Raw genomic sequence first — 19,779 nt, 5'->3', positions numbered from 1 at the left:
CACACACACACACACACACACACACACACACACACACAAATTCTTTGTCAGGCAGGGTCTCTTATTAGACTGAAATGGACTCTTGGCATTTTTGGTCAAAGGCTAAATGAGGGAAGCTGGCCAGGAAACCACAGGGATGACCTTGCTTTTTTCTGTCTAGCATTATCATAATAACTACAGAGGAGATACTGACATATAAAATCTCACTTGGCACTTTTTACATGGTCTCTAAAATGAACTTAGGTTTTCATGCTCACAACTCCAGCACTTTACTACAATATTACAGTAATGTCTATTACTGATATACTGCTACAGTACCCGCTCTTTATGTCTTTAAGAAAGAGTCTTCCAACAGAGGTTACAATTCCGTTTATGTTCTCATTCACAGTAAGAAATTTTGGGAATTTTTTCCCATAGCTAAAGGCTGAAAGTTCTGTTACAAAGACCACTTTTGAGTGCACTTATCTAATTTTGGAGTTTAGTAAAAATAGATTCTGTTACATGTAACAATGATTCATGGACTACTCTATCTTTATTAATAAATTTCACAAGTGTGAAACAGACAAAAGAAATTCGGTTCCTTGATTTTTATCTTTTAAAAATGTTTTCAAAGTTGAGCATATTTACATCCTATCGGAGCAAAATTAATATGTATTCTAAAACACATAGTAACTTGATCCATTATAACATATACATTTGCAATTTCATCCAAGCCTTAGTTTCTTTTCTTACGAATGTTGTGATTATTTTGTGTTGTATTTTCCAAGTCCTCAATCAGGGTCTTACACAACACTGTTAATAATATTTTATTATTGCAAGAATTAGTTATTGAATTACATCTTGATAAAGAGCCAAGAAGTTAAAGTCGATTTCCCAGGAGTTTTCTGAACTCATACTCATATGGCTCATATTAAATATTCCTTAGCTGTGAACAAGAAATATTGAATTAACTTCAAGGTTGAGAGTATAGAATCTGAATTGTTACAGTATCTTCTAGTGATTATCATAGAAAATTCAATGTCATGTCACTTTCCATAACAAAAATGATACAATCTCATTCCAAGTTGCAAATGTTAATATTCAACCAGACCATCGGTGTCACACTTTATAAAGACTATTCATAATCAAAGTTCACTTGGTATAAGAGTAATGATATGAACTGTACAAGCCAAATTATTGTCAGGAGACTTACAATGTACTTTTCATTTTGTTATTAAATAAGATATTAATAAGCATCATGATGAATAATGTAAGCAGGGAAGTACTCTTATTAAGTGACTCGAATATTATTGACAAAGCTGAGCACAGATATGAGTCCAGGATGGATTTAAAGAGAACAGCCTGCATCCCATCAATGCTCACTTCAGTTATTCAGTTTGTGGATTTTTTTTGTTGGAGAGACTAGGAAGCCTTTCTGAAAAGTCAGATGATATCTGTAAATTCAGTCAGCAATCAGTTGAGAAATATCATCACAGAGATCAAGTAATCTATTTGTTAAACTATAAATTTGTATTAAAATTCCATTTCTATGATTGCTTTGTTGAATGCTGTTAGAACAAATGTCAGACATTTTGTTTTCTTGATGCTACTTTCTTGATGAAATAACAGGTAATATACAACTCATGTTCAGCATGTACATTTAGGAATGTAAGTGAAATAAAAAGAATGAGATAACTTGGAGAAGGAAGAACTTTCAGCTAGGACAATAATAAAAAAAATCAGAGTATGTGGCTTGTGGAGAATCATCCAGGAAGGGTAATGGTATGAAAGCAATTACTTGAATCATTCATAGAATTTTGCTAAAATGCAACAGCTCCTTACAGATATCTGATTGTGTTTTACTAATTTTGTGAACATCAATTCATCTAATAGTTGCTAACGGTGCCACAACAATCCCTAAGTTTTTGAGCTGGGATTATATTAAGGGAGACTCTAATGTTTCCAAAATATGATGGTGGTCATTCACATTTTACTGTTTTATATTTTAAGACAGAATATGAAATAATCCTAGTGAACATCATTAATTATGTTCTAAAGAGATATACACTGTTATAAAAATGACATTAAGAGAATACTTGAAAAAAGTGGCATATTCCCATATGTCACATCCATTTAAATGAGAAATGGACAAAACTGATGCCTTATCAATTTATGACACCTTATGAATTTATGAACTTAATGTGATGCTGAATACAATGCAGTCAGGTAATAGGGCAGGAAGCATTTTGTAGGCAAAATAACTCCTCATTTTCCTCTTGTCACATTATTAAATTAAAGTGCTTTGAGGCATTTTGTTATATACACACCAGCTTTTGTATGTATATATTCAATACATATAATGTTATTTAAACATTATTATAGGAGTTTCCAATTCCAGGAATGTCATTTGCCCCCTTCTTTGTCTTTCTGATTCTATATCATTTCTGTTTTCTGTGTATACCCAAAGGTTAACGTGAGGGATTATGAAAATTATCAGTAACAAAACTCCATGGACTGCAATACATGGTAATATTTGAATTCTGCATAACTTCAATTTACTGTAGTGAAAGCAGATCAAAATGCTCTATCTATATCTGTCCTGGCATCTTTTTGCTAGGGTTTCCATCACATGACCTCAGAAACCTGTGCACAGAAACATTTCTGAAAGGAAAAGAATGAGTGCCTCAGATTTTAATGACTTAACTAATACAGAGGAGATTGAAGTTAGACTTGCAAAACGTTTTTTAGAGATTCAGTATATATCGATCATCCACAGAAACTGCTTTACAAATAACACTAAAAACCTAAGACTTTGTCATCTATTCAAATACATTTTACCTGTTAGGAATTAACTTATATCTTCTCCACTACAATCATTATAAACTGGCTGAGTGGTAGCTTTTTTTTTTTTAATTTTTTTCTGAGTGGTAGTTTTAATATGTTACTTATTTGGTTCATGTAAGTTAATGTGTAAATTGTATACCTACGGATGGATTATTCTAGAAACAACAGTATTACCTTATCACCTTCAGAAAACGTGACTCCATCTATGGCTCTTTTCCATGTGATTTCTGGAACAGGCTCCCCTTCTGCTTCACATACGAGTGTGACATGACCATTCTCAGATGTTGTCTCATTTTTAAGTTGTAATATATGAGGCTGTACTGTAAAAAATATACATATTATTCAATTGGTATTGGAACAAAATGGTTACAATTCACAGTGAAAATTCCATAACAGACTTTTGATGCCAGGTATAAACTCTATCAGATGAAGATTTGCATAGCAGTTATAACATCCTTTCTAAAAAGACCCAAAAAATTACATATAAAGTGGGGAGACAACTCTAAATAAAAATCCTACCGATGTTCATTATAATAGTATTTCAGATCCACATATATCAACATAAAATATAATTCCCTAACAAAATTTTGTTAGATTAACACAAAATTCTATTATTTATTTCCTAAAGCCACAAAATCGAAATTTCCTTTCCAATACAAAATACCTGTAAGCACACACAGATACATAAGCATCATCTCTCTCCTCATTTATTGTATTTTATCTTTTAATAAGTTCAACAGAGTTGACAAGTGATTAGAGTTTCTTGGTACCTAAGACATTTAGTTGTATATAACTGAAAAATGTCATGACATAAAGACATACTCAAGAATTTTCTACGTGTTATTATAAATGATGAGTTACAACTTTAATTTGATTAAACATAGATCTGGTATTAACAATTTCTTTATAACTATATCCCTATAGAACACAACATTATGTATACTGGTATAAAATTTTCTTTATAATAAAATACACCTACCTCCACAATTACATACTGGCATAATAATCTAAAATTTGGTCTTTGTTTTATCTGTTTCCAGGACTTTTGTTGTTGTTTGTTCTATTTGTTTGTGTTAACACGGCACATCATCATCTGAGAAGACAGACCCTTATTTGAGAATAGGCCTTCGTAAAATTAGCCTGTGGACAAGCCTGTGGAAAATGTTCTTGACTGATAGCTACTGTGGTTGAGACCATGCTACTGTGGGGGATGCCAGTCCTGGACATGTGGTTTATGGTGTAGAAGGAATCAGGCTGAGCATGCCATGTGAGTTCTTGCCCTGACTCCATTATGTCATCATTCATCTGTAGCCTCAGAGTTGTAGGATGAAATGAACCTTTCTTTCTCCAAGTTACTTAAGGTCATGGTGTTTGGTCACTGCAAAAGAAACTCTCATTAAGACCCTCATTCTCTCTCTCTCTCTCTCTCTCTCTCTCTCTCTCTCTCTCTCTCTCTCTCTCTCCTCTGTCTCAACTTTCCTTTACTTTCTTACTTATTAAGCAAAATAAAGAGGAATTAGATACTAAAATCTATCTCTATCATATCAGTTCTCAGTTCACAGAACTTAAAAATCTATTAGTATAATTAACTAAGAAATGAAAAATTTTGACCAGAAGTAAGATCGCGGATACCAGAATTATGAAAAAAAAAAAAAACCTTTTAGTAGTTTTACATTTCATTCATTTCATTACTGTAGGTATGTATTTTTTAGAAATATAAAAATAAATTTATCCTTGTAACTTCAAAAAGTGATCCCACAATGATGCAATGTGATGTGTATTAGTTTGTGTTTCAAAAGATGGAAGCCACAGAAACCTTGATGTTCTCCTTGCCCTCACATTCTGTCATCCTTATAAAAGAAAAAATGACTAAATGATATTTTTCATCAGCTCAGACAGATTGTGCAGTTGAGCACCTCTTCTTGTTTTACTTGGTTTTGTTTTGTTTTGTTTGTTTTGTTTTGTTTTGTTTTGTTTTGTTTTGTTTTGTTTTGTTTTGTTTTTGAGACAGGGTTTCTTTGTATAGCCCTGGCCTGGCTGTCCTGGAACTCACTTTGTAGACTGGCCTCGATCTCAGAAATTCACCTGCCTCTGCCTCCCAAGTGCTGGGATTAAAGGTGTGTGCCACCACTCCCAGCTGATGCTCCCATTTCTAACTACTTACCTCACACTGAGGGAGATTTATTTAGTTTCCCCAGGGTTGAAACTAATATTTAAATATGAGAAAGATTAGATAATGATTTTATGTATTTTATAGTTCAAATCCATGTGTTCTTCATTCTATGTGAGCAATCTAAGTATGCCTTTTGTTTCTTTCTATACATCATAATTGAAGACTTTTATAAACACCATTTTAGTACGACCTGACCTTGAAACTGCAAAACCTTGCCGACCTAAATGTCAGTCTCTATTCAATGCCATCTGACTAATCTGACCCCATAGCATCCTGGGAATACATTATTATTCAAATTTTCATTTTTCATAAATTTTCTTCAAATTCTGTATCATCCTACAGGAATACACACACTATTAAGATCTTTGCCATCCAAATGCATACATGCTGCAGCTACAATACCAGAGAGAAGCCTTATTATTCATTTTGTGTTCAAAGTAAAGAAAATATTTTTAGCTGCTAGTAATATCATGCACCCTTCTTAACCACATATTTCTGACCTTTCATTTTTCTAGTTTTTATTATGAAATAATTTGATAATAAGATATATAAAGGTGGCTAAAGCCACAATATATTAGCTACGTGTTTAACTTTTAAAAGGAGATACATTTGGTTTTTTTTAATTAGATATTTTCTTCATTTACATTTCAAATGCTATCCCAAAAGTCCCCTATAGCCCTCCTCTCCCCCGCCCTGCTCCCCTACCCACCCACTCCCACTTTTTGGCCCTGGCATTCCCCTATACTGGGGCATATAAAGTTTGCAAGACCAAGGTGTTGGTGTTTTGTAAATGCTTATGTATGTATACCATGTGCATGCATTACTCAGGGAGTCCAGAAGGAGGCAGCAGATCCAATGAAACTGGAATGACAGGTGGTAGTGAGCCACCTTGTGGGTGTTAAGAATGGATACAGAAATTATGGTACATTTACACAATGGAGTACTACTCACTATTAAAAAGAATGAATTTATGAAATTCCTAGCCAAATGGATGGACCTAGAGGGCATCATCTTGAGTGAGGTAACACAATCACAAAAGAACTCACACAATATGTATTCACTGATAAGTGGATATTAGCCCAAAACTTAGGANACCCAAGATATAAGATACAATTTGCTAAANGCATGAAACTCAAGAAGAATGAAGACCAAAGTGTGGACACTGTGCNCCTTCTTAGAATTGGGAACAAAACACCCAGGGAAGGAGTTACAGAGACAAAGTTCGTAGCTGTGATGAAAGGATGGACCATTTAGAGACTGCCATATCCAGGGATCCATCCCATAATCAGCTTCTAAACGCTGACACCATTGCATACACTAGCAAGATTTTGCTGAAAGGACCCAAATATAGCTGTCTCTTGTGAGACGATGCCGGGGCCTAGCAAACACAGGAGTGGATGTTCACAGTCAGCTATTGGATGTATCACAGGGCTCCCAATGGAGAAGCTAGAGAAAGTACCCAAGGAGCTAAAGGGATCTGCAACCCTATTGTTGGAACAACATGATGTACTAACCAGAACCCTGGAGCTCTTGTCTCTAGCTGCATATGTATCGAAAGATGGCCTAGTCGGCCATCAATGGAAAGAGAGGCCCATTGGACTTGCAAACTTTATATGCCCCAATATAGGGGAATGCCAGGGCCAAAAGAATGGGAATGGGTGGGTAGGGAAGTGGGGGGCGCTATGGGGGACTTTTGGGATAGCATTGGAAATGTAATTGAGGAAAATATGTAATAAAAAATATTAAAAATTAAAAAAAAAAAAAGAATGGAGCCACAACCTTTTGTGAATGGAAGCCAGTATTGGGAACCAGGGAACCAGCATCATTTTAGGTCTCAACCTTGTTTAACTTGAGATTCCACAGTATTTAAGCAACTGTCTCTTTCATTGTCAAAACAGAGAGAGTAAAATCAACACTTCTACTATTCTACATGCTCAGGCAGCCTCCCCCCAAAAGATACTATATCTCTTACTCAATATGGATGATGCTCACATACTGTCTTTGAAGATGGTAAGACACTGATTATAGTTACAGGGAAACATTTCTAAACAAGAGCTTTTCACATGGGAAATTTTGAAAGCACCAAATATAACATCAATCGCAACATATGTCCATTAATGATGATGTAATGGCATAAGCTTTAAGAAATGTTTGGAAACATATTGAAAAAAAATACATTATTTAATGTATGTTTTTGAAGTGCAGAAACAGTTTTTGTCTATGGATACTTTATAGTTTGCATCTGAGAGCAGAGGGTAGGTTGGCTCTGACATCTTTACACTTGGATGGAGATTGCATTATAATCTCAGTGCTGGGATACTTACCAAAGACTTGAAGGAAGGCCTGCTTTTGATCTTCCCCTGCCTTGTTTGTTGCTTTGCAGACATAAGAGCCCCCGTCTTTATTGATTATGTTCCTGACAGTGAGCTCTGTATTACTGCCCTTTAAAATATACTTTTCATTTTCTTCAATGAGTTTGCCGTTCCTAAAAAAGACAAAAGAAGTTGATCTTCACAATCTAATTTTATAAATAGGACATCAAATCAACTTTATTATATATAAGCATAACATTTTTCATGGTTAGGATAACTGATTGTTATAACTCAGTCAAAATATACTTTTATTAGTCAAGCAACCTTCAGGCAAACACATAAAAATAATGTTTGAAATTTAGCTTGATTAGAGATAAGAATGACATTTGTCTGAGGTTGAAATATTAATATTAAGTCAAGTAATTAAAACACATGAATTCAACTTGTACTTTCGTTATTAGAAAATACTCATTATTGATTTTTATTCTTTTGTATTTTAACTATTAATTAGCCAACATACATTTATGTTACAATGTTGTGTACACATGTGACTTACAAAAATAGAAATTCTAATTAAAAATCCCCTTTTTCACATGAAATAATATAAATTTATATCATTAAGGTCTAGTCCATATAACTTTTGTTAGTAAAAATTGATGTGATAGTGAATATAATAACTTTTGTTGCTTCACAGCAGTAATTATCATTTCCAAGTTCTTTCCCCAGTGAAATTTATTTCATTTAGTATTTATTTGGTTATAATAATATTGGCTATTAGCATTCTCTAGTATATTTTAAATACTTAAATAGTTTATGACATACTTACACATTGTAAAATCTTATATATTCCCCTTACTAACTTTTTTCTCATTTCATTTTTTTCATTTTTTGTCTTATTATTTTTAATTGTGAACTGAATTATTCGTATGATACACTGAAATAAAACCCTCAGAACCTCTCTAGGATGGAGATATTAATATCTCTTTATCAGTTTAAATTTCAACTTAAAAGATTTTTTTTTTAAATCTTTGCTGCTGGAAAGAGAACAAAACTTTTATATGCGATAGCAACTTTCAAATGAATTCAAAGCATGTCGATAATGCCAGAGACATAAAGGCATTTAAAAAATGCATACCTGAAATGTACATCAATGAAAATATAACCTGATGGAAAATCTTTATATGGCACTTTCTATGTGACCGTAGAAATTGAGTATAGAAATATCAGTGGAGAACACAAAGATGATGCCAAAAAGTAAGTCAGAAAAAAAAAAAAACAGAAATGACATAAATTTCTTAACAATTACATGAAATATTATTCTGACCCAAGGAGGATAAATATTTAATCACACAACAATATTGCTTCAAAAACATGTTCTAGAACATTATAAACTGAAATTAAAAACAGACAAATACACATGCAAATTTAAAAGACATTTAGAAAGTAAGAATTTAGATTTCGGTAACTGATTTATAAAAACTAGGTTAGATGTCTGGATACGTTCAGATAGCTACCACTGTGAAATAGAAATGTGATATACCTCCCTATGACTAGTTTTTAAAATGCAGAGAATATTTATTAGAATATTTGCTGAAACAAAAGAAATGGTGACTTGAAGTTAACTTATGAAAATGCTCCCTATGTTACAGATAATTAATGGAATTAGCAAACAATATCAGAAATTAAGGTTAAGCACAGACGCAGACATGTAAAGATAATAACATAATGAAAAATAATCAATACCCAAAGTAGTATTTAGTGAAAGCTTGAACAAGAAGTTTGAAGTAAGGAAAATTTTAAATATAATTGTCTAAAAATCAACCATGTATAATTAAGGTTCTGTGTACAGATAAAAGCATGTTTATAAGAGTGAAAATATAGACACAACGACAGAACCATTATCTAAAACGATAATGGAGATGAAACGCAAAGTAAACAGAGTGAAAATAAAAATAAGAACATTATTCAGTGAAACATAAAAGACTAACAGAAGCTGAAAGTCCATCATGTTCACTATTTGTATATACCTATGACTATAAAGACTAGCTGAAGAAAGAATACAAAAAGAAGCCAGCTGAGAAGCTTTCAAGACACGATTAGGTTGATCTCTACTAATAGGATGATGTAACAGAATAAAATTGAACAGGGTCTAGGATACACTTTGCCAGCCGGGGCTGAGGTGTATCCCTGAGAAATTATGCCATGCAACAGATTTGGTGTAAGGGCGTGGAGAGTGGCGAGGTTGGGAAGGAGGTATGGAGAGAGGGGGAGGAGGGAGGGGAGGGGGAAAAGAGTGGGACAGAAGGAACACTGGGGCCCTTTCATCTGTAGCACACACTTCACGCACCTGGAGGCAACAGTTGATGATATAAACTGCGCACAATTCCCAAAGAGGTCAGTGGGATCGCCTGTATTCTAACAACTATAGTAATACAGAAATTAATTCCAGAACACGGCCGATAATAAGTCATGGTAGGCTTTGAATGAAATTAAAGTTCATGAGCACACTTCTGTAAATGCATGCCATAAAACAATGCCTTCGGACTTTCCTGGATATTGCTGTTAACTTTGTGGAAATTATCACAGTGTTCTAACATTTAGCTTTTAAGTACCTTCTGTACTGTGTAAAATACTAACTCATGGACACGCCTCCGTGTGACCATTGCCTCCACAACAATTCAGGTGACTGAATTTGGAGACATGGACTTTGAACAAATTTAAATTTGCATAGGTAACAGCTACATTTGTTGGACTTTGTGTGTGAAGACTGACCACTGAGACGCATGGGTCCACATGACATTCTTCCTTCTCTTGCACTTCACTCATATCACAAGCACACACTAACACAGCTTCTTTATCAAGATTGTGGGGGTAAAACAGGTCTTCCTGTGTACACCACCTCTCTATCTCAAGGAACCTGTTTTCTTTGCCAAAAATAAGAAGAATCCAGCATTTATATGCGGGGGAAAAGCTATTGCAGGATATAGTGGACATCAGGTTGAAAGAAAGAGAATCCTCATCAGAAACCAACAGCACTGATACCTTTATCTAGGACACTGGCAATCGAGAATTGTGAGAAACTGTATTTTTGCTGTTTAAACACACCATCTAATATGCTATATTCTCTTATATCGACCCACAATTACTAACACAGTGGCTTCCATCATATCACTGGCATGCATCTTCTCTACTCAGCAGGTCCTCTGGATCCCCAAGTACATTCAATATACTCCCCAATGCTTACAAGAATTTATTTGTATAGTTTTGATACATATTTTATACCTACAGATAAATGGAATTAAACAAAAACCTTTCAGTAAAGGTAAATTTGTCTTTACAAATGTTTAAACAATACAATCCTATTTCTCAAATACAATTTTTAAATCAAACACCAAAACATCTGTTTCAATTTAAGTACTCTCCAGTATAAGCAAGAAATGGCATTTGAAGGTATATGGATGAAAAAAAAAAGTATGTGCCTATGTGTGTGTGTGTGTTTGAATAAATATATTTTGAATTTGTCACATTTAATTCTTATGCTATTTTTATTTCAAATAAATTATTAAAAATAATTTTGAACAAATTAAAATATCTAATAACCTCTGGGGATGCATGATCATGTGTGTCATGTTTTTGATTATCGTTTGTCCTTTGTGGTGAATAACACAAGTCATGTCGGAGACTCAGTAAGATTTCTTATGGCAAATCAACAATCTCGGAGATACATCATGATCACCTGGGGTTAGTAGCCTGATGTCAGGTTGGCAATTCTACTAAAACAATATTACAAAGAACTAGTATCTGTATGTATCAGTTTCAATCACTTTGTAGATGTGTTATGCTTATTGAATTATACTACACTCAAAGCATAAACAAGATAAAGATGTGATAATATGTTATCAAACTAAGTTTAAAAGGAAAGAAGTGAAGCATAGCAGTGTCTGTTATCATCCTTAAAATAAATTCTAAAGCTTAAAACTTGTCACATTGCCTTTGTATATATGGAATATATGTGACTAAAAATTTTATGATTTTTATTCTTGCACTTTAGCATTTATGAAATAGAGCAATAGCTATAGATCTTAGTGTTCATACAAAAACTGTATTTTTTTGCTTTGGAATATTATTTGGAATAAAAAATTACATATCAATGCACACAATAATGTATATGGATCACAAGGTAGCTAAATTAGACTGAATGGAAAAAATACAAAGATAATCATATGCAGTAGTCAATAATAGTCACAAAATGACAAAATCATGTGACAGAGTAAAACGGTGGCTAATAGGGTTATCATCAGAATTTTTTGACATTTATTGTGTGTATACATTTATATATGTGTGACATTTTCATGCATGCATACATGAGAAGTCATATATAACAGTGTGCCAAATTCAAGGTTAAATCTTGCTTCTGAACATGGTTTTTCATTGGCCCCTTCTGCTAACCTAAACTGGCTGCCCAGTGATGCTCTATGCTCATGGTGTATGTACCTTGATTGACTTTAAATCTGTGCAACAGAATGCCTGGCATTTTGAGATAGACAGTAGAATCCAACTCAGGACCTCATGCTTATGAGGTTAGCACTTAGCTGACTAAGTCATCTCCTCAGCCTCATAAACTGCACCCTTGCAATACAAGATTGTCCAGTTTTAAACTCCATTACCTTCGATTTAGATCTTTGAGCAATAATCAATGACAATGGAGTGCTATAAAATGTGATTGGCCATAGTCAATCGAGTCAAAGTACATCTAAAAAACTTAATAGACAATGAAACAGTAGAATGGCTTTGTAAATTGCTATTGTTATTGTTTTGATTGGGGGATTTGCGAAATTAAAACCTAATTTCTTGAAATTTCACCTATATAACTATTTCACAATATAGGACAAAAAGGCAATATACAGCTATTTCATATAAAAAATACATGATTGTGATCCAAACCATAACATTGCTAAAAATCCTAATACATCCATTTTAAATAGGACCTTATTTCAGATGCAACAAGAAAAATCAATCAGCAACAGGGAGATGGTGCCAAGGGTGAACAAAAGATACACTGTAGCAACAGTAAACACTCTCCAGCAGCCTTTCAATCAGAAAAATTATAGCACAGGGCACATGCATGTGATGCAGTCATTGGCTATGCAGTCTAGTCCAGTTAACCAAAAATTTATGGCACCTTGGGCTGGTAACATGCCTCAGAGCATCAAAGTACTCACAAGTTTGGAACCCTAAGTTCATTTCAGATTCCATAGTGAACGGAAAGAACAAGCTCTTTAAAATTGTTCTTTGATATTCATAAACATGCCATGGAATGTACATGTATGTACACACACACACACACACACACACACAGAGTGAATTATTCTAAGAGCTTTTTAACATAATTTCCATTATTTATGAGATATAGTAAATTATATCATCTACTACTCTATTCTCCATCTAAAATCGACCATATGCTCCTCCTTGTTCTCTTTTATTTTGATTGAAAAGAGATCACCCCCACCGAGGGATCCATCTATCTGCAGATACCAAAGCCCCACACTACTGTTGATTCCAAGAAACACTTGCCTAGTATGGCTGTTCCCTAAGAGGTTCTACCAGCACCTGCCCATACAGATGTGGATTCTTACAGCCAATCATCTGACTGAACCCAATGGGAAACCAATGGGAGAACTACAGAAAGGACTAAAGGAGGTGAATGAATTGCCACCCCATGAGAAGATTAATATCAACTAATGACCACCCAGAGCTCCCAGGGACTAAACCACCAACCAAAGAGTACACATGGAGGGACCCATGGCTCCATATACATATGTAGCACAGGATGGCCTTATCTGACATCAGTGGGAGGGGAGACCCTTGGTCCTATAGAGGTCTGATGCCCTAGTGCCGGGGGATGATAGAGTGGTGAGGCAGGAGTAGGTGAGTAGGTGGAGGAGCACCCTCATATAGGCCAAGGAGTGGAGGGAGAGGGGGTGTGGAATGGGTGCTCTTTGGAGGGGTAACTTGGAAGGGGATATCATTTGAAATGTAAACAAATAAATTGTTAGAAAAGAAATATATTTTTTCATCAATATGTTCTGTTCTTGGTTTTTCTCCCTAATCTGCTCCCAGATCCTCTCCCTGTCATCGCTCATTAAAATTCATATCTTTCCTTTCTCTTCTTTATAAAAAAAGCATTTAAAAATAATAATAAAACAAGAAGAAAGCTATCTGGAATAAGACAAGATCAGAAGAAAAGGAGACAAAGGAAACACTTTTTTTTTCAAATTTATCATTTCATTTCATTATTTACATATGTATATGAACACATATTTCCATATGTGTACATATATTCCTAAATACACCCCACTTCAACTGTATAATGTTACTTGCATATGTGTTTTCAGGGATGATAATTTGATGTTGGATAATCTTAATTTTAAATTAGATAAGATAATATTTGTTACTTTCTAAATGATTATAACTTCAAACATTAGTCTGTGTGCTTTATTAGCACCACACATAAGACATGGGCACTCACTTACCTGAACCAAGAGATGGTTGGATCTGGGGAGCCCGAGGCCTTGCAGGTTAAGGTCATCTCTTCTCCTCTCTCTGCTGTAGCATTGAAGGACTTCTGGGGCATCATGATTGCTGGTGGAACTGAAGGAGAAAGGACATAGCATAAAGAGTTGGAACTAGAATTCTGCACCAACAATAATTCACCACTGCCATTTAGTGCATTGGATCTCCTTAGTTCCTTTCTGTTTATGGAGAATTAAGGTCAGTGATATTTTTTTTTTATGCGTAATAGGATAATTTGCCATGTTATTAGTTTAGTATTTCTCAATCTGTTAAACAATGAATTGTGTATTTTAGTGAACATATATAATGCATGAAATATGTCTCACACAAAGACACAAGAGCACTGACTTAATCCATACTGAAATCTACTTTGAGCATAAATGGATTTCCTATTTGGGTTCTTATTGGTCTATGTAATTCCATAGGCAATCATTCACTGTTTCAAGACAGGGCTTTCAAATTAGGTGTCAAAACATAATGTTCTTTCTGATTAACTACACTTAATTTCTTCAAACAACTATAAAACATTTTATGGAGAGAAACTGCTTCAGCCATAGAGTATGAAAATAGATTTTCATGAACAATTCAATTTTAAAATTAAGCTTCCTCAATTTCCAACTAATTACATTGCAAAACTGTATACGCTGCACATTTTGGTCATGTTGAAACTGTGGCTGAAATGCAGTGTTTGCAATAAACAAGCTGCAGACTTCCATGGCAATGCCTGAGTTCCAAAGTAAAGCCTTATCTAACACTCAGCACACAACCCATGCCATTAAAGTGTATATGGTGAAATAGTAATTATAAAACAGATATAGTAATAAATTAGACAAAATAGAGACACGGACATATAGATGTTTGATTACAGTTGTACATCTTTAAAGTAGTGTTCAAGTCTGCATCAAAGGGGCATAGGCCACTGACAATGAGGAAAGTAGCTAATATACACATTAATAATTAAGCACAGTGCTTTACATGTATGCCTTTAGGAAGTTAGTTATAGGGATCAAGCTTTTACATAAAATAGCATAATAATAATTACTAGTGTCCCTGAAGATGGAATTTCATAGCTATTAACACTTAACACTAAGGACATATTCATTTCTGTCTCATTTTCTTTCTGCTGTAACTGTAGACATGTTAAAATTTTCACCATGTAACCTACTACTTTAATTTTGTGCCTCATGAATGAACATTAAATGAGGCACGTTAGATCTTTCTTCTCTTTTTAAATTTCTTTTTTTGATAGTATCACACAATATCAGTATTTGCTCTGCCTTTTTCTCTTTTCAATTTCCCCATATACCTCTCTCCACTCTCCTCCCAATTCATGACATCTTTTTTTTTTTTATTAATTGTTATTGTGTACACACACACACACACACACATATGTATATGGAGGAATATATGAATTACAGTCTTATATATATTCCTTAATATAACTTGCTCTGTTCATATTACTTGTATGAATATATATGTTCAGGACATTTTGACACTGGACAATTAGTTTGCCTTTCTTCTTGTTTTTCACTTCTCTGTGATAGGTAGTACGCTCTTGTCTTAGAAGAAGACTTAGCATTACTTTTTTCTTGCTTTTTTTCCTGGCTAGTAACCAGTTTTTGTGAGTTCATGAGTGCAACAGTCCTGCCATGTTAAGAAGATATTGTCTTGCAGTAATCTTGACCACTCTGTGACTCCTAACATTTTCTTCTGTGCTCCCATGCTATTCCTAAGCTTTGGAAGAGAGTAGGAGTAGAAAGGAGATGCCCCATTCATGGCTTACCATCCATCCATCATTTATCCTATGAACTTCCACCAGTCTTAGCTCTCTGTATTCACCACCATGCACTGCATAAGGAATCTACTCTGAGGAAAGCTGAGAGATGCAGCGTTCTATAGGCATGGTTGTCTTACCATTTGTTATTTATACACTCATTTGAAGGAATTGTTTTTTATTATAGTTAAATTATTTTTTATTATAGTAACATATTTTGTCATAATACTGAAAACAAACTTTTAACAGAAATTCTGCCAGATAGAAATATTTGGGGGTTGAGGAGCGTTTTTCAGTTCTTTTGCTTTTGCTGCTGCTACTCATTCAGAAGCCCTGACAGAACCTTACAAATACAGAGTTGGATGGCTTGTAGCCAACCATTCCACTGAGTATGGGGCAGGGCAGAAGTGGAAGAGTTAGAGTAAGGACTGAAGAAGCTAAAGATATTTGCAGCCCCATAGGAATAACAAGAATATCAACCAGCCAGAGCCCCAGAGCTCCCAGGGACTAAGCGACCAACCAAGGAGTACACATGGCTCCAGTTGCATATGTAGCAGAAGATGGCCTTGTCAAGAATCAATGGGAGGAGAGGTTCTCAGTCCTATGAAGGCTGGATAGATGTCCAGTGTAGGGGAATTGCGGGCAGGGAGGTAGGAGTGAATGAGTGGGTGGAGGAACACCCTCATAGGAGTCGGGGTAGGAGGGATGGGATAGGGGGTTTCCGGGAGGGAGGGAACTGGGTAAGGGGATAACACTTGAAATGTAAATAAATTTAAAAAAATTCATACATACATACATAAAGATTAAAAAAGTATACTGAAAAAGAAGCATAACTGTCTAACATTAGATCACTGTCAAATCTGTGGAATATTTGGTATATAAATGAATAGTTTCAAGTCACTTGAAAGATTCACTGTTAGAGGTTGTGTGGAAAGAAATGATTTACAACTCAGCTGGAAAATCTTGTGTTGACAAAGATCCTGGGAAGGCTGTCACTTGAGTTTTTCCCTCAATAAAATCCCTGGAATATGTGATACACAAGAAAATTCCCTTAGTAAGCCTTGAGATCATTACCTGCACGGGGAGTTTTCACCTGTCCTAAACAATCCCATACCTTGCCTTCAAGTTTAGTAAGGATTTTACTGAGTTGCTTCGCTCAGTTGGGTGGCACTGCAGACAAGGTATTTTCTGTGCAAATTGGGCCCCAGAGTCTTGCACTCTTCCTATCTGTCAGACCCTATCCTTTCCTTTCAAATAAAACTTTTAAACATGTATACCCTGTGGAGGGTGAGGAGCCACTTCAAGCAGACAGTCTTCAAAAAAAAAAAAAAGAAAAAAAATAAGTGGATAAGTGGAGCTAGTAGAATAAGGTGCTGTGAAGAAGAAATTACATAATTAGTAAGATACAGTATGAACAGCTTTCTAGAGAGGAAACACAGACCAAAGCATTTAGGACAATGCAAGTGGACATAAAACTAGCCAGCAAACTGATTCCTTGTCAACTTGACAAGGAATTGTCACATCATTATTAAGCTACAATCTTTCCTTCTTATTCATCCCAAAGGGCTTACATTAATATGAACATCAAAATATAAAATTTTGCAAATTTTAAGAGTCCCACATCTTTAAAAGTTCATTCCTCTTTAGAATTGGGAACAAAATACCCAAGGTTACAGAGACAAAGTTTGGAGCTGTGATGAAAGGATGGACCATCTAGAGACTGCCATATCCAGGGATCATTCCCATAATCAGCCACCAAACCCAGACACTATTGCATATGCCAGAAAGATTTTGCTGACAGGACCCTGATATAGCTCTCTCTTGTGAGGCTATGCCAGTGCCTGGAAAATGCAGAAGTGGATGCTCACGGTCATCTATTGGATGGAACACGGGGCTCCCAATGGAGGAGCTAGAGGAAGTACCCAAGGACCTAAAGGGGTCTGCAACCCTATAGGTGGAACAACAATATGAACTGACCAATACCTCCAGAGCTCATGTCTCTAGCTGCATATGTAGCAGAAGATGGCCTAGTCGGCCATCATTGTTAAGAGAGGCCCCTTGTTCTTGCAAACTTTATATGCACCACTACAGGGGAATGCCAGGGCCAACGAGTAGGTAAGGGAGCAGTGTGTGTGTGGAGAAGGTATAAGAGATTTTCAGGATAGCATTTGAAATGTAAATGAAGAAAATATCTAATAAAAAAAGAAAAAATACTATAAAAAATTTCAGTCTCTTTGAAATTCAAATTCTTATAAAATTCAGCTTCTCAACAGTGGGGTCCCAATAAATCAAAAATAAATTAAATATTATTTCAAGAGAGAGGAGGTATGGGAATGTGAAACTGTCAGAGGGTGGATGGGGGAGAATAAAATATGGAGTATAAAAATTAATTAATTAATTAATTAATAACAAAAAAGAGAGAGAGAAGAACCTGTGCACAGTCACAGTATGAACAATGCAAAACCAAACTCCAGTTATCTCGGCTTCACTCAGTCTCCTGAGATCCTCCAAAAAACTTGGGTCACTTCCTCATTTCTGCCAACTGTAACACACGTCCTATCTTCTAGACTCCCATAGGTTCCACTCCATAGCTGTCAATGGTCTTGGTTGTCATCCTACCGTTTTTGCATCTTCAAAACACTGGGGTCTTCTGCAATGGGACCACACTTTCTCCAATCTCTTCTCCTAGGCTCTGTTCATGGTGCCAGCCTCCAATTCTATGCATGATCCCTTCAATCCGTTGCCATCAAGTGTCACTGAGACTCCACCTTCACCAGTGGCCTCTCCTGGCTTCTCACAGTGTGAGCCCTCAGGTGTTCTTCATGATCCTGTCATTCCTTCAAACCAGTTCAATCTTCATAACTTTTAAACTGTCAAGTTTGGCTGCCAGCACTGACCCTTACCTGATGTTGCCTCTCAGGTAAAATTTCCTAGAAGACTTCATTTCAATGAAGCTAATCTCTCTAGCTCCATCAGATCAACATTGAGTATTCCAGCACAGCAAAGGTTTCACTTTAACAGTTCTGGTATCTTGCTGATCACAGCCAATTCTTCATCCCCAGCTAACCAGAATACAGTTTCAAATATAATGAATGGCCTTGGTAGAGTTTTTAAGCATCCTTTTAAAACATCACAGGCCAAGCCCTGATTTTCATTGTCCTGCACATTCTTATCTTCCAGGCTCCTGCCAAATAGCTCACCAAGCACTGAACATACAATGACTTTTCTTGAGCAAAGTTTCAAAGTTCTTCTGCAATCCTCCCCAAAACAACTTGGTCAGGTTTTTCACAGCAATCAATAAATACCTAACTATCATGGTACCGACTTTAGTTAGGGTTGCTATTGCTCATTAAATACCATAATCAAAATCAAGTTGTGGAGAAAAGGGTTTAATTGGTTTACATTTGCCCTTTGTAGCCTATCACTGAATGTTAGGCTACAGCCTAGAGACAGGAGCTGATACATGGAGGGGTGAGGCTTACAAGCTTGCTACCTATGGCTCCCTCAGAATGGTGCCTTATAGAACTCTGAACATCCCAGAAATGAACCAAGCCAAATATGCTGGCCCATCCTCCAACAATCACTCACTAATTGAGAAAATGTCTTACAAATAGACCTTGTGGAGGAATTTTCTCAATTGAGGTTCCATCCATTTTGATTACTCTAGCTAGTTCAACTTGAAACAACAGTAGCTAGTACAGATGAATACTTACAAATATTGGCTAGAGAATTTAGTATAATTGTATTCAACAGATTCTATAATTTTTAGATATATGAGAAGTAAGAAATGTCTAAAGTTGTTATTTCCTCATGAAAATTACTTATGTAAGTATAGACAAATTCTTGTAAATTTTTCTATCTACATTCCCACCTATTCACACATCTAAACAATTTTTTTATGAGTAAAATCCATAAAACACTGGTTAGATAAAAGTATCTTTCCTTTTATATTGTCAGTTCTCCAGTTTAGGAAATTTAATAGAATTGATGGGGGAAGTTACAGAATTGGAAATTAGATTGGTCTGAATAAATGTATATTTCTTACACTTTGGCCTAGGTTATATATTGTATTTTACATACTATTATTAACAATTATTTCACAAACTATAATCATAAATTTGGTT

General features: G+C 35.2%; 1 protein-coding gene across 2 annotated transcripts in view; it reads right to left on the bottom strand.

The window, feature by feature from the left end:
* The window catches only part of Ncam2 (neural cell adhesion molecule 2), a 426,237-nt gene that overhangs the window by 156,995 nt on the left and 249,463 nt on the right, over window positions 1-19,779 (bottom strand). For both annotated transcript variants that reach the window (XM_021184925.1, XM_021184926.2), the window contains exons 6-8: window positions 13,842-13,959; window positions 7,321-7,481; window positions 2,998-3,143 (exon numbers count right to left, since the gene is read on the bottom strand). In XM_021184925.1, the coding sequence (XP_021040584.1) occupies window positions 2,998-3,143; window positions 7,321-7,481; window positions 13,842-13,959 (425 nt within the window). The remainder of the gene's footprint in view (window positions 1-2,997; window positions 3,144-7,320; window positions 7,482-13,841; window positions 13,960-19,779) is intronic.

The sequence above is a fragment of the Mus caroli genome, chromosome 16, assembly GCF_900094665.2.
Source record: "Mus caroli chromosome 16, CAROLI_EIJ_v1.1, whole genome shotgun sequence".
Lineage (NCBI taxonomy): Eukaryota > Metazoa > Chordata > Mammalia > Rodentia > Muridae > Mus > Mus caroli.
This window is presented reverse-complemented; position numbering and strand designations above follow the sequence as displayed.